The sequence below is a fragment of the Pecten maximus genome, chromosome 5, assembly GCF_902652985.1.
Source record: "Pecten maximus chromosome 5, xPecMax1.1, whole genome shotgun sequence".
NCBI lineage: Eukaryota > Metazoa > Mollusca > Bivalvia > Pectinida > Pectinidae > Pecten > Pecten maximus.
In genome coordinates, this window is record NC_047019.1 from 32458747 (window position 1) to 32473558 (window position 14812).

General features: G+C 40.6%; 1 protein-coding gene across 1 annotated transcript in view; it reads right to left on the reverse strand.

Annotated features, from left to right (window-relative positions):
- Positions 1-14812, reverse strand: part of LOC117328412 (E3 ubiquitin-protein ligase rnf213-alpha-like) — a 311982-nt gene that overhangs the window by 186448 nt on the left and 110722 nt on the right. The window contains exon 13 of the mRNA XM_033885941.1: positions 14216-14326. Within this exon, the coding sequence (XP_033741832.1) occupies positions 14216-14326 (111 nt within the window). The remainder of the gene's footprint in view (positions 1-14215; positions 14327-14812) is intronic.

Genomic DNA, 14812 nt, shown 5'->3' on the forward strand with positions numbered 1-14812 from the left:
CGAATTATCAGATCACAAAACTTCAAAACAACAAGAGGCCCAGGGGCCTTAACGGTCATCTGACTCTAAATTAAAACCCTTATATCATTGTAGTATGCATTCTCTGTAGCAAGTATATAGTGGCACTATTGGCCATGGTGGCCATCTTGGATATCTGACCGACCCAATAAATAATAACACTTGGTCTGGACCATCTAAGGATCATTTCTGGTAAGTTAGAGCTGAATCCCACCAGTGGAATTTGAGAAGAAGTTTGAAATAGGTGTTGTTAAGGAAAACCATGATTGCGCAATCATGTTACAAAATGGCCGCCATTGCTGCCATGCCAAAGTTTTTACAAGGCCGAAAAAATAGCAACACTTTGTTGGCACTCCTTCCTTAACATCCTCACCAATTTCAAGCTCAATGACACCAGTGGAACTGGAGAAGAAGTTTAAAATGTGTTTTTTAAGATGGCGGATATGGCGGCCATCTTGCATTTCAGACCAATCTAAAAAATAACAACACTTGGTCGTGATCATCTCAGGAACATTTCAGGCAAGTTTCAGCCCAACAGCACTGGTGGAACTTGAGAAGAAGTTTAAAATGTGTTTTCAAAATGGCGGCTATGGGGGCCATCTTGGATTTCGGACCGACCCGAAAAATAACAACACTTGGTCGGGATCATATCAGGATCATTTCAGGCAAGTTTCAGCTCAATAGCACTGCTGGAACTTGGGAAGAAGTTTAAAATGTGTTTTTCAAGATTGCGCCTATGGCGGCCATCTTGGATTTCGGACCGACCCGAAAAATAACAACACTTGGTCGGGATCATCTCAGGATCATTTCTGGCAAGTTTCAGCCCAACAGCCCTGGTGGAACTTGAGAAGAAGTTTAAAATAAGTTTTTCAAGATGGCGGCTATGGCGGCCATCTTGGATTTCGGACCGACCCGAAAAATAACAACACTTGGTCGGGATCATATCAGGATCATTTCAGGCCAGTTTCAGCTCAATAGCACTGGTGGAACCTGAGAAGAAGTTTATATGTTTTTTACAAGATGGCGGCTATGGCGGCCATCTTGGATTTTGGACCGACCCGAAAAATAACAACACTTGGTCGGGATCATATCAGGATCATTTCAGGCAAGTTTCAGCTCAATAGCATTGCTGGAACTTGGGAAGAAGTTTAAAATGTGTTTTTCAAGATTGCGCCTATGGCGGCCATCTTGGATTTCGGACCGACCCGAAAAATAACAACACTTGGTCGGGATCATCTCAGGATCATTTCTGGCAAGTTTCAGCCCAACAGCCCTGGTGGAACTTGAGAAGAAGTTTAAAATAAGTTTTTCAAGATGGCGGCTATGGCGGCCATCTTGGATTTCGGACCGACCCGAAAAATAACAACACTTGGTCGGGATCATATCAGGATCATTTCAGGCCAGTTTCAGCTCAATAGCACTGGTGGAACCTGAGAAGAAGTTTATATGTTTTTTACAAGATGGCGGCTATGGCGGCCATCTTGGATTTTGGACCGACCCGAAAAATAACAACACTTGGTCGGGATCATATCAGGATCATTTCAGGCAAGTTTCAGCTCAATAGCACTGGTGGAACTTGAGAAGAAGTTTAAAATGTGTTTTTTCAAGATGGCGGCTATGGCGGCCATCTTGGACTTCAGACCGACCCGAAAAATAACAATACTTGGTCGGGATCATCTCAGGATCATTTCTGGCAAGTTTCAGCCCAACAGCCCTGGTGGAACTTGAGAAGAAGTTTAAAATAAGTTTTTCAAGATGGCGGCTATGGCGGCCATCTTGGATTTTGGACCGACCCGAAAAAATAACAACACTTGGTCGGGATCATCTCAGGATCATTTCAGGCAAGTTTCAGCTCAAAAGCACTGGTGGAACTTGAGAAGAAGTTTAAAATGTGTTGTTCAAGATGGCGGCTATGGTGGCCATCTTGGATTTTGGACCGACCCGAAAAATAACAACACTTGGTCGGGATCATATCAGGATCATTTCAGGCAAGTTTCATCTCAATAGCACTGGTGGAACTTGAGAAGAAGTTTAAAATGTGTTTTTCAAGATGGCGGCTATGGCGGCCATCTTGGATTTCGGACCGACCCGAAAAATAACAACACTTGGTCGGGATCATCTCAGGATCATTTCAGGCAAGTTTCAGCTCAATAGCACTGGTGGAACTTGAGAAGAAGTTTAAAATGTGTTTTTCAAGATGGTGGCTATGGCGGCCATCTTGGATTTCGGACTGACCCGAAAAATAACAACACTTGGTCGGGATCATCTCAGGATCATTTCTGGCAAGTTTCAGCCCAACAGCACTGGTGGAACTTGAGAAGAAGTTTAAAATGTGTTTTCAAAATGGCGGCTATGGCGGCCATCTTGGATTTCGGACTGACCCGAAAAATAACAACACTTGGTCAGGACCATCTCCCTTCGGGTCAGATGACCTAAAAATTCAAAGTACAAAAGAAGACCATCATCTAACATGGTCCTTAATGGTTATCTGACAATTGAATCATTATATATAGAAAGGAAAATAATAGTAAAGTTCCCCTTATGCCCCCCCCCCCCTTCCCCCTCCAACTTGGGGCCTCAAGGGTCAAACCAAACCTCATTTATACAAGAGGCCCAATGGGCCTGTATCGCTCACCTGGCTCTACAGCAACTTTGAAGTTGATTGAGGTCATTTCTAAAGATACTATGTTGATTACCTCTTTATTCAAATATCATTGTAAGCTAGTTTTATTCATATTAAAAATTTTCTAGTCCTTCATTCCAGCATTCTATTGGCCTAATATCAGGTCTTGGAAGTTCTTGGCTATCGCAAAATTATTGTTTACAGATTTAAGCCGATTTCACCCCTGTGACCTTGAATGTAGGTCAAGGTTATTTATTTGAACAAAATTGGTAGCCCTTCACCCCAGCATGCTACAGGCCCAATATCAAGTCCCTGGGCCTCTTGGTTATTGAGAAGAAGTCGTTTGAAGAGTATAGCCTATTTGACCCATGTGACCTTGAATGAAGGTCAAGGTCATTTATTTGAACAAACTTTGTAGCCCTTCACGCCAGCATGCTACAGGCCCAATATCAAGTCCCTGAGCCTCTTGGTTATTGAGAAGAAGTCGTTTAAAGATTATAGTCTATTTGACCTATGTGACCTTGAATGAAGGTCAAGGTCATCTATTTGAACAAACTTTGTAGCCCTTCAACCCAGCATGCTTCACCCCTAATATGAAGTCCCTGGGCATCTTGGTTATTGAGAAGAAGTCATTTGAAGATTATAGCCTATTTGATCCATGTGACCTTGAATGAATGTCAAGGTCATTTATTTGAACAAACTTTGTAGCCCTTCACCCAAGCATGCTACAGGCCCAATATCAAGTCCCTGGGCCTCTTGGTTATTCAGAAGAAGTCGTTTGAAAAGTATAGCCTATTTGACCCATGTGACCTTGAATGAAGGTCAAGGTCATTTATTTGAACAAACTTGGTAGCCCTTCACCCTAGCATGCCACAGGCCCAATATCAAGTCACTGGGCCTCTTGGTTATTGAGAAGAAGTCGTTTGAAGATTATAGCCTATTTGACCCATGTGACCTTGAATGAAGGTCAAGGTCATTTATTTGAACAAACTTGGTAGCTTTTCACCCAGCATACTACAGGCATAATATCAAGTCCCTGGGGCTCTTGGTTATTCAGAAGAAGTCGTTTGAAGATTATTACCTATTTGACCCATGTGACCTTGAATAAAGGTCAAGGTCATTTATTTGAACAAACTTGGTAGCTTTTCACCCCAGCATGCTACAGGCCTAATATCAAGTCCCTGGGCCTCTTGGTTATTGAGAAGAAGTCGTTTGAAGATTTTAGCTTATTTGATCCATGTGACCTTGAATGAAGGTCAAGTTCAGTTATTTTAACAAACTCTGTAGCCCTTCACCCCAGCATGCTATAGGCCTAATATGAAGCTCCTGTGCCTCTTGGTTACTGAGAAGAAGTTGTTTAAATGAAAAAGTTGACGCCAGACGGACGGGCGGACGGACGGAGGGAGGGACGGACGGACGGACGGACGGACGGACGGACGGACGGACGGACGGACCACGGACCACGGATGCAGGGCGATTTGAATAGCCCACCATCTGATGATGGTGGGCTAAAAATACTTTAATCTGTTATTGTAAGCCGTTGAAGAGAAAATAAACAAGAGGCCCAGGGGCCTTAACGGTCATCTGACTCTAAATTAAAACCCTTATATTATTGTAGTATGCATTCTCTGTAGCAAGTATATAGTGGCACTGTTGGCCATGGTGGCCATCTTGAATTTCTGAACAACCCAATAAATAACAACACTTGGTGTGGACCATCTCAGGATCATTTCTGGTAAGTTAGAGCTGAATCCCACCGGTGGAATTTGAGAAAAAGTTTGAAATAGGTGTTGTTCAGGAAAACCATGATGGCGCAATCATGTTACAAAATGGCCACCATTGCTGCCATGTCAAAGTTTTTACGAGGCCAAAAAAATAACAACACTTTGTTGACCCTGCTTCCTTAACATCTTCACCAATTTCCAGCTCAATGGCACCAGTGGAACTGGAGAAGAAGTATAAAATGTGTTTTTCAAGATGGCTGTCATGGCAGCCATCTTGGATTTCTGGCCAACCCGATAAATAGCTACACTTGGTAAGGACCATCTCAGGATCATTTCTGGTAAGTTAGAGCTGAATTCCACCAGTGGAATTTGAGGAGAAGTTTGAAATAGGTGTTGTTCAGGAAAACCATGATTGCGCAATCTTGTTACAAAATGGCCGCCATATTGCTGCCATGTCAAAGTTTTTACGAGGCCAAAAAAAAAAACACTATGTTGGCTCGCCTTCCTTGACATCCTCAACCATTCCCAGCTCAAAGGCACCAATGAACCTGGAGAAGAAGTTTAAAATGTGTTTTTCAAGATGGTGGTTATGGTGGCCATCTTGGATTTCGGACCGACCCGAAAAATAACGAAAAATAACAACACTTGGTCGGGATCATATCAGGATCATCTCAGGCAAGTTTCAGCTCAATAGCACTGATGGAACTTGAGAAGAAGTTTAAAATGTGTTTTTCAAGATGGCGGCTATGGCGGCCATCTTGGATTTCGGACCGACCCGAAAATTACAACACTTGGTCGAGATCATATCAGGATCATTTCAGGCAGGTTTCAGCTCAATAGCACTGGTAGAACTTGATAAGAAGTTTAAAATGTGTTTTTCAAGATGGCGGCCTCAGCGGCCATCTTGGATTATGGACCGACCCGAAAAATAACAACACTTGGTTGGGATCATATAAGGATCGATCATCTCAGGCAAGTTTCAGCTCAAAAGCACTGGTGGAACTTGAGAAGTTTAAAATGTGTTTTTCAAAATGGCGGCTATGGCGGCCATCTTGGATTTCGGACCAACCCGAAAAATAACAACACTTGGTCTGGATCATATCAGGATCATTTCAGGCAAGTTTCAGCTCAATAGCACTGGTGAAACTTGAGAAAAAGTCTTAAATGTGTTTTTCAAGATGGCGGCTATGGCGGCCATCTTGGATTTCGGACCGACCCGAAAAATAACAACACTTCGTCGGGATCATATCAGGATCATCTCAGGCAAGTTTCAACTCAATAGCACTGGTGGAACTTGAGAAGAAAATTAAAATGTGTTTTTCAAGATGGCGGCTATGGCGGCCATCTTGGATTTCGGACCGACCCGAAAAATAACAACACTTGGTCGGGATCATATCAGGATCATTTCAGGCAAGTTTCAGCTCAATAGCACTGGTGGAAGTTGAGAAGATGTTTAAAATGTGTTTTTCAAGATGGCGGCTATGGCGGCCATCTTGGATTTTGGACTGATCTAAAAAATAACAACACTTGGTTGGGATCATATCAGGATCATTTCAGGCAAGTTTCAGCTCAATAGCACTGGTGGAACTGGAGAAGAAGTTTTAAATGTGTTTTTCAAGATGGCGGCTATGGCGGCCATCTTGGATTTAAGACCGACCCGAAAAATAACAACACTTTGTCGGGATCATCTCAGGATCATTTCTGGCAAGTTTCAGCCCAACAGCAGTGGTGGAACTTGAGAAGAAGTTTAAAATGTGTTTTTCAAGATGGCGGCTATGGCGGCCATCTTGGATTTTGGACTGATCTAAAAAATAACAACACTTGGTCGGGATCATATCAGAATCATTTCAGGCAAGTTTCAGCTCAATAGCACTGGTGGAACTGGAGAAGAAGTTTTAAATGTGTTTTTCAAGATGGCGGCTATGGCGGCCATCTTGGATTTCAGACCGACCCGAAAAATAACAACACTTTGTCGGGATCACCTCAGGATCATTTCTGGCAAGTTTCAGCCCAACAGCAGTGGTGGAACTTGAGAAGAAGTTTAAAATGTGTTTTCAAAATGGCGGCTATGGCGGCCATCTTGGATTTCGGACCGACCCGAAAAATAACAACACTTGGTCAGGACCATCTCAGGATCATTTCTGGCAAGTTTCATGTGAATCCCACAAGTGGAACTTGAGAAGAAGATTGAAATGTGAAAAGTTTACGGACGGCGCACGGCGCACGGCACACGGCACACGGCTGACGGCGGACGGCGGACGACGACGGACGAAGCACGATGGCTATAGGTCATCCTGACCCTTCGGGTCAGATGACCTAATAAAACAAATGATAGTCAAAAATGTGATTTCCCTATAACTATAGTAATGTTTATCCCCTCCCATGGGGCAAACGCAAGACCCTAGGGCTAGGAAATTCACAATTATGGTAAAGCACCTTAAGACCCTTCGATCTGTGAAGAGTATTCAATTCTACCTTATTTGGGCTGTAAGAAGAAGATTTTTAAAATTTCTGTTAATTTGACCCTTTTTGGCCCCGCCCATCAGCCCCTGGGGGTCAGTCAGGGCCAACACGTACATACCATCAAACTGTCATCCCAAGCTGATAATGTTAACGAAGTTAGAATGAATTCCAATAAAAATTCAACAAATAATAGTCAAAAATGTGATTTCCCTATATAAACTAAAGTAAAGTTTACCCCCTCCCCAGGGGCAAACATGAGACCCTAGGGTCATGAAATTCACAATTTTGGTAAAGCACCTTAAGATCCTTCCATCTATGTAGAGTATTTGATTCTACCATATCTGAGAGTAGAGAAGAAGATTTTTGAAATTTTAGTCAATTTGACCCTTTTTGGCCCCGCCCATCAGCCCCTGGGGGTCAACTAGGGCCAACCTGTACATACCATCAAAGTGTCATCCCATGCTGATAATTTGATACAAGTTAGAATGAATTCCAATACAAATCCAACAAATAATAGTCAAAAATGTGATTTCCCAATATAAACTATAGTAAAGTTTACCCCCTCCCCAGGGGCAAACATGAGACCCCAGGGTCATGAAAGTCACAATTTTGGTAAAGCACCTTAAGATCCTTCCATCTATGAAGAGTATTTGATTCTACCATATCTAAGAGTAGAGAAGAAGATTTTTGAAATTTTTGTCAATTTTACCCTTTTTGGCCCCGCCCACCAGCCCCTGGGGGTCAACTAGGGCCAACATGTACATACCATCAAACTGTCATCCCATGCTGATAATTTGATACAAGTTAGAATGAATTCCAATACAAATCCAACAAATAATAGTCAAAAATGTGATTTCCCTATATAAACTATAGTAAAGTTTACCCCCTCCCCAGGGGCAAACATGAGACCCCAGGGTCATGAAATTTACAATTTTGGTAAAGTACCTTAAGACCCTTTCATCTATGAAGAGTGTTTGATTCCACCTTATCTGAGAGTAGAGAAGAAGATTTTTGAAGTTTTAGTCAATTTGACCCTTTTTGGCCCCGCCCCTCAGGCCCCTGGGGGATGGGGACCATATAATTCACAATTTTGGTTCACCCTCAGCCATGGAAGCTTCCTGTAAAATTTCATTGAATTTAGTTCAGCAGTTTTTAAGAAGAAGTTGAAAATGTAAATTGTTTACGACGCACGACGGACGACGGACGACGCACGACAAAAGGCGATTGCAATAGGTCAACTGAGACTTCGTCTCAGGTGACCTAAAAATAATCCATTGAAGCTCGGGATCTGACCTCGGCGTTTTCAAACATTGGTTCCAATGCAATCTTTCTTGCATTACCACCATTGTGTATCATTTCTAAAACTTTGATCTTTTGTTGAAGTGTCAAAACTTTTCGTTTCTTGCTGGCTGCTGAGGATGTTCAGTCATCTTTGTTATAAATGACAAGTCTGTTGTTTTCATAACCGACAACGATGCGCACGCATACAGGTAACAGGGGAGGTCACTCTAATGGAAAGTTCATCACGTTGTCTAGCTACGTACTGTATGTTGTACGTATAATTTAATAATAGCTTTGGATACATCGTGTACAGATACCACAATATATTAAATTTGTGAAAATCACAACAAACCATTTGTCTACAAAAGGTAGGAGTAATTATCTTGTTTGTAAAAACATCGGTGGACAAAACAGCTCCCTAGGCTTGCAGGCTATCGCAGTGTAAACAACCTGTCAATCCAATGTGTCACATTTAACCTGAGTCCATGCATTTCAATGAGCTGGACATTACATGCTTTTATTATTGATTATTCTATAATTTTAATGTCTTAACAAAATGTTGCCAAAATCTTGGTCGTTCACTAGAGGGATACCAAAAGTACTTTTCACGTTTTTGGGACATGATTAAGCGGTCGTTGGTCGGGTTAGCAGGGTGGTCATTTAGAAGGGGTAATTTATTGTTGGAAAACGTCGGTGAATGTGAAACTTGGTCGCATACAGGGAGTGGTCATTCTTGAGAGTGGTCATAAATAGGGGGACCACTGTATTTTCTCTCCTTTTATATTCAAAAGGGATTTTTAAATGATACATTTTAAAAGCTGACAACTGAAACAAAATAATCCTTTTAAGAAAATGTGTAACTACTTCCAGCAAAGTTTCAGTTTTATAAATCTCCAAGTTGGTGTTTAGATATAATCCCAAGTGCCCAGCCATCTTGCCATGTCTTGGAAATTAGTTCATGTTTGACACATATGTCAATCTCAAAAGAGTTAGAAATACCTTATTTTTCAATTTGGATAAATTGATACATTTATCCATCTCAAAAGAGATTGAAATACATCATTTTTAATTTGGGTAATGTTCTGGATAAATAGCCGTTTGTTTCATATATGTTGAATGCATGCAGAAAACAATCTTTACCAATGACAACAATATCTATGCTGTTGAAAGGTTTTGCTACTAGTGGGTGTTAAGTAACTTGTTGGAATAATTGGACCAATCAGAATGCTAGGATTTTAAGTGGACATATAGGATTAAGAGCCGTTAACAATAGGCATAATGTTTCAGAGGCATCAACTGCGTTATGTTTAGCCTAACAAGAGGTCCAAGGACCTTAACGGTCATCTGACTCTAAATTAAAGACCCTTATACTATTGTAGTATGCATTCTCTGTAGCAGGTATAGTGGCACTGTGGGCCATGGTAGCTATCTTGGAATTTGGATCAACCCGAAAATAACAACACTTGAGCATGACTATCATTTCTGGTAAGTAAGAGCTGAATCCCACTGGTGGAATTTGAGAAGTTTGAAATAGGTGTGTGTTGTTCAGGAAAACCATGATTGTGCAATCATGTTACAAAATGGCCGCTGTGGCTGCCATGTCAAAGTTTTTACAAGGCCGAAAAAATAAAAACACTTTGTTGCCTTTCCTTCCTTAACATTCTCAACAATTTCCAGCTCAATGGCACCAGTAGAACTTGAGAAGAAGTTTAAAATGTGTTTTCAAGATGGCTGTTGTGGCGGCCATCTTGGATTTCTGATGGACCCGAAAAATAACAACACTTGGACGGGATCATCTTAGGATCAATTCAGGCAAGTTTCAGCTCAATCCCACTGGTAGAACTTGAGAAGAAGTTTAAAATGTGAAAAGTTTACAGACGGCACACGAGTCTGATGACCTAACAATACAAAATATGACCTTGGCTAGTGACCTCCATTCAGCCGACTCCTTGTTTATTATAACTTTGCTCCATAATATATTAACAAAATGTTTCTCAGTGAAAACACACAAAATTTGACTAGTTGATACTAGTGAGTTGATACTAGTGATATCGGGCACACCTTAGAAAGGCAGGATGTCATGAACACTCATTTGATGTTTTATGATCACAGATGATAGCCACAAGACAGAAAAAAATAGACGAAAACCAAATACAATCAATGAAATAACACTCAACTGAACCAAAACAAAATGAACAAGGACATAGTCGTCAAGAACGGCCAATCCATGGAAATATTGTATTACATGAAATTTAAGTGGGTGACATGTATGAAAACATGAAACACATGACAAAGCATTTAGAATCAATAAATGTATTGTGTTCAGTCATCAAGTTCCTGTGACAGTTATTAACATAATTAGTAATAAGTCTACCAAGCAAGTTTCATTAAAATCTTATCATTCCTTCAAAAGATATCTAGCAGAAAACAATCAACCAATCAGATCACATCAGCCTCGTTAAATATTTGCGGAATATGCTGATAATCAAACTTGAGCGCAAGGTTTAGGTAATAAGCCTTAACCAAGCATTAGTTTCATCAAAATTGATCATTCCTTCAAAACATAGTGTCTGGAAAGCAATCAGCCAATCAGATTACAGCAGCCTCATTAATCAAAGTGTCGAGGCCACTCATAGGTGCTGTGCATGAGGGATTAAAATACAGGAGAAAAGCAAATATTATATAAATACAAGAGGCACAAGGGCCTTAACAGTCATCTGCCTCTAAATTAAAGACCCTTATACTATTGTAGTATGCATTCTCTGTAGCAGGTATAGTGGCAATGTGGGCCATGGTGGCCATCTTGGAATTTGGATCAACCCGAAAAATAACAACACTTGATCAAGACTATCTCAGGATCATTTCTGGTAAGTTAGAGCTGAATCCCACTGGTGGAATTTGAGAAGAAGTTTGAAATAGGTATTGTTAAGGAAAACCATGATTGCGCAATCATGTTACAAAATGGCCGCCGTGGCTGCCATGTCAAAGTTTTTACGAGGCCGAAAAAATAACAACACCTTAACATCCTCACCAATTTCCAGCTATATGGCACCAGTGGAACTGGAGAAGAAGTTTCAAATGTGTTTTCAAAATGGCGGCTGTGGCGGCCATCTTGGATTTCAGACTGACCCGAAAAATAACAACACTTGGTCAGGACCATCCCAGCATCATTTCAGGCAAGTTTCAGTTCAATCCCACTGGTGGAACTTGAGAAGAAGTTTGAAATGTGAAAAGTTTACGCATGGCGGACGGCGCACGGCGGATGGTGCACGGCAAAGGATTTAGGTACAAGCAAGTTTCATAAAAATCCAATCATTCCTTCCAAAAGATATCTAGCGGAAAGCAATCAGCCAATCAGATCACAGCAGCCTCATTAAATATGTGCAGAATATGCAAATAATCGAACTTGAGCAAGGGGTTTAGGTAATAAGTCTACCAAGCAAGTTTCATCAAAATCCTAGCATTCAATTTATCATGCGGAAAGCAAATCCGGACAGACGGAAGGACGGCTGGAAGTACAGCCGGAAGAATAGACAGACAGAACCCATCTACATATCCCCGCCAACTGAAAACCAATGTGGGAAACGGACAGAGGATTGTGTCCTTTAAAGACAACAACTTAAACAAGAATACTGCAGGGAAGATAATTATATTCCTGTCGAATGCCATATATTATCATATACTACCCAAAGCATCAAAATAAGATTTGCCTCATCCTTAGTGTGTCTATCTGGCATGCTTTAAATCTCACTTTTCACTAAAAAGTCAATATTTAATTTTTTCACAGTTTCAGGAAAACAAGTACTCATGACAAGTCTGCAACATCAAAAATTGACAGCAGTAACTTATGGAAAAGTAGTTGAATCAGAAATTTTTTCTGGAAAACAGTCACAATCATAATGTATGCGATACAAGTTTCAAAGAAATCAAATAAAACATGTAGGAGATTGCCAGACAAAAATCATATTGAAACTATACTCCTATATGGAAACACAACCGTATCACCATTACTAAGCCTACGATTTTCAAAGAAATCAGTAAAAAATTACAGGAAATCTCCCTACAAAACAATGAATACTGAAATAAACAAAGGGCAATTACTTTTGCAAAAAGCATTGAATCAGAATTCTTTTCAAGTGGACACAAAATCAACTTCATATCATGATCATAATGTATAATACCAAGTTTGAAAGAAATCATTGAACAAGAGATCCCAGAGGGATCTTGGCGCCCACCATTGAATGATCTTCATAGGTTCCATGTCAGATTGATCTTTTCTCTACTTTTCCCTTCATTTTACTAATCTGTGCAAATTGAGACATCCATCCAGTACTTTTCAAACAAGGGAATCCTAGCTATATAAGAAATCTGAGATTGAACGATAATGGCTGTTTGTTTGCCAGGTTGTTTTCAGGACAGACTGGTCCAAAAATGCAATACAAGGGACCAAGGGGAACCTACTTATGAAATTTGAGAAAGATCCATTCAGTACTTTGAGAAATAGAGATAACAAACTTCAATTGTCAAAATTCAAGATGGCGGTCTGTCGGCCATATTGTTTTCCAATTGATCTCAAAATACAACAAGCATAATGAGGCACCAAGGGGAACCTCAAAATGAAATTTGAGAAAGATCCCTTCAGTATTTTCTCAGAAATAGCGATAACAAACTTCAATTGTCAAAATCCAAGATGGCTGCCTGTCGGTCATGTTATTTTCAGATTGGTCTCAAAACGCAATATGCATAACTAGGCACCAAGGGAAACTTACATATGAAGTTTCAGAAAGATCCATTAAGTACTTTCTCAGAAATAGTGATAACAAACTTCAATTGTCAAAATCCAAGATGGCTGCCTGTCGGCCATGTTGTTTTCAGATTGGTCTCAAAACGCAATATGCATAACAAGGCACCAAGGGAAACCTACATATGAAATTTCAGAAAGATCCATTCAATACTTTCTCAGAAATAGCGATAACAAACTTCAATTGTCAAAATCCAAGATGGCTGCCTGTCGGCCATGTTATTTTCAGATTGGTCTCAAAATGCAATATGCATAACTAGGCACCAAGGGAAACCTACATATGAAATTTCAGAAAGATGCATTCAGTACTTTCTCAGAAATAGCGATAACAAACTTCAATTGTCAAAATCCAAGATGGCTGCCTGTCGGCCATGTTGTTTTCAGATTGGTCTCAAAACGCAATTTGCATAACTAGGCACCAAGGGGAACCTGCATATGAAATTTGAGAAAGATCCCTTCAGTGCTTTCTCAGAAATAGCGATAACAAACTTCAATTGTCAAAATCCAAGATGGCTGCCTGTCGGCCATGTTGTTTTCAGATTGGTCTCAAAACGCAATATGCATAACTAGGCACCAAGGGGAACCTGCATATGAAATTTGAGAAAGATCCCTTCAGTGCTTTCTCAGAAATAGCGATAACAAACTTCAATTGTCAAAATCCAAGATGGCTGCCTGTCGGCCATGTTGTTTTCCAATTGGTCTCAAATCGCAATATGCATAACTAGGCACCAAGGGGAACCTGCATATGAAATTTGAGAAAGATCCCTTCAGTACTTTCTCAGAAATAGCGATAACAAACTTCAATTGTCAAAATCCAAGATGGCTGCCTGTCGGCCATGTTGTTTTCAGATTGGTCTCAAAACGCAATATGCATAACTAGGCACCAAGGGGAACCTACATATGAAATTTGAGAAAGATCCCTTCAGTACTTTCTGAGAAATAGCGATAGCAAGAATTGTTTACGGACGGAGGGACGGAGGGATGGATGGAGGGACGGACGGACGGACGGACGGACGGAGGGACGGAGGGACGGACGGAGGGACGGAGGGACGGACGGAGGGACGGACGGACGGACGGAGGGACGGACGGACCACGGACCACGGACGCAGGGCGATTTGAACAGCCCACCATCTGATGATGGTGGGCTAAAAATGTAGGAGAGGATTACTGGACAAACAAAAGTTTATGGTGCATGGACAGTAGACAATGCCAAATCATAATACTCTGATGCATACATGTTTTATGTCCATTAAACTTATTTTTATGTTTCAAAATGATATGTTGACTCTTTTAAGGTTTTAGAACAGATATTACCTTTTTCTCAAGAATTTTCATCAGTTCATCTTTCAAAAATCCAATGAATATTGCCTCAAGAGGTTTGGATGGCATTTCAATGCGCAATACCAGGTCCCAAATCTAAAAAAAAAATTTAATAGAAACATATTAAGATTTTATTAACAGCAGAGGGACCAAACTGTTTACCATATTTTACCAGGTATAAGCCAGGGGTCTAGTGCACTGAAAATGGGGAAAAGTGGGGGGTGAGGTGGGAGGTGGTGTCGGTGGGGGGTGTTTAGCCCCAGTAAAAACCCTATGCAAGGTAGGGGGGTGGGGGTGTTGGAAGGCCAAGAGGACAGCCAAATCTACATCAATGATCTAGTACCGAAACATTTTTAAATAATGCAATACATACATAATGTATTTATTTCTGAAGACAAATAAAACTATATGAACCATTTTTTCATCGTTTTATTTTCACACAAGTATGTATAGGTGCTAAGAACTAAGAAATATTTCGTAGAATATGTACATCTGTCTACTGGCATGACTGGTACTATGGTCAACTACACTCATTTAATGAATAATGCTGATCAATTAAGTCAGCTATAGGCTATCACTTGT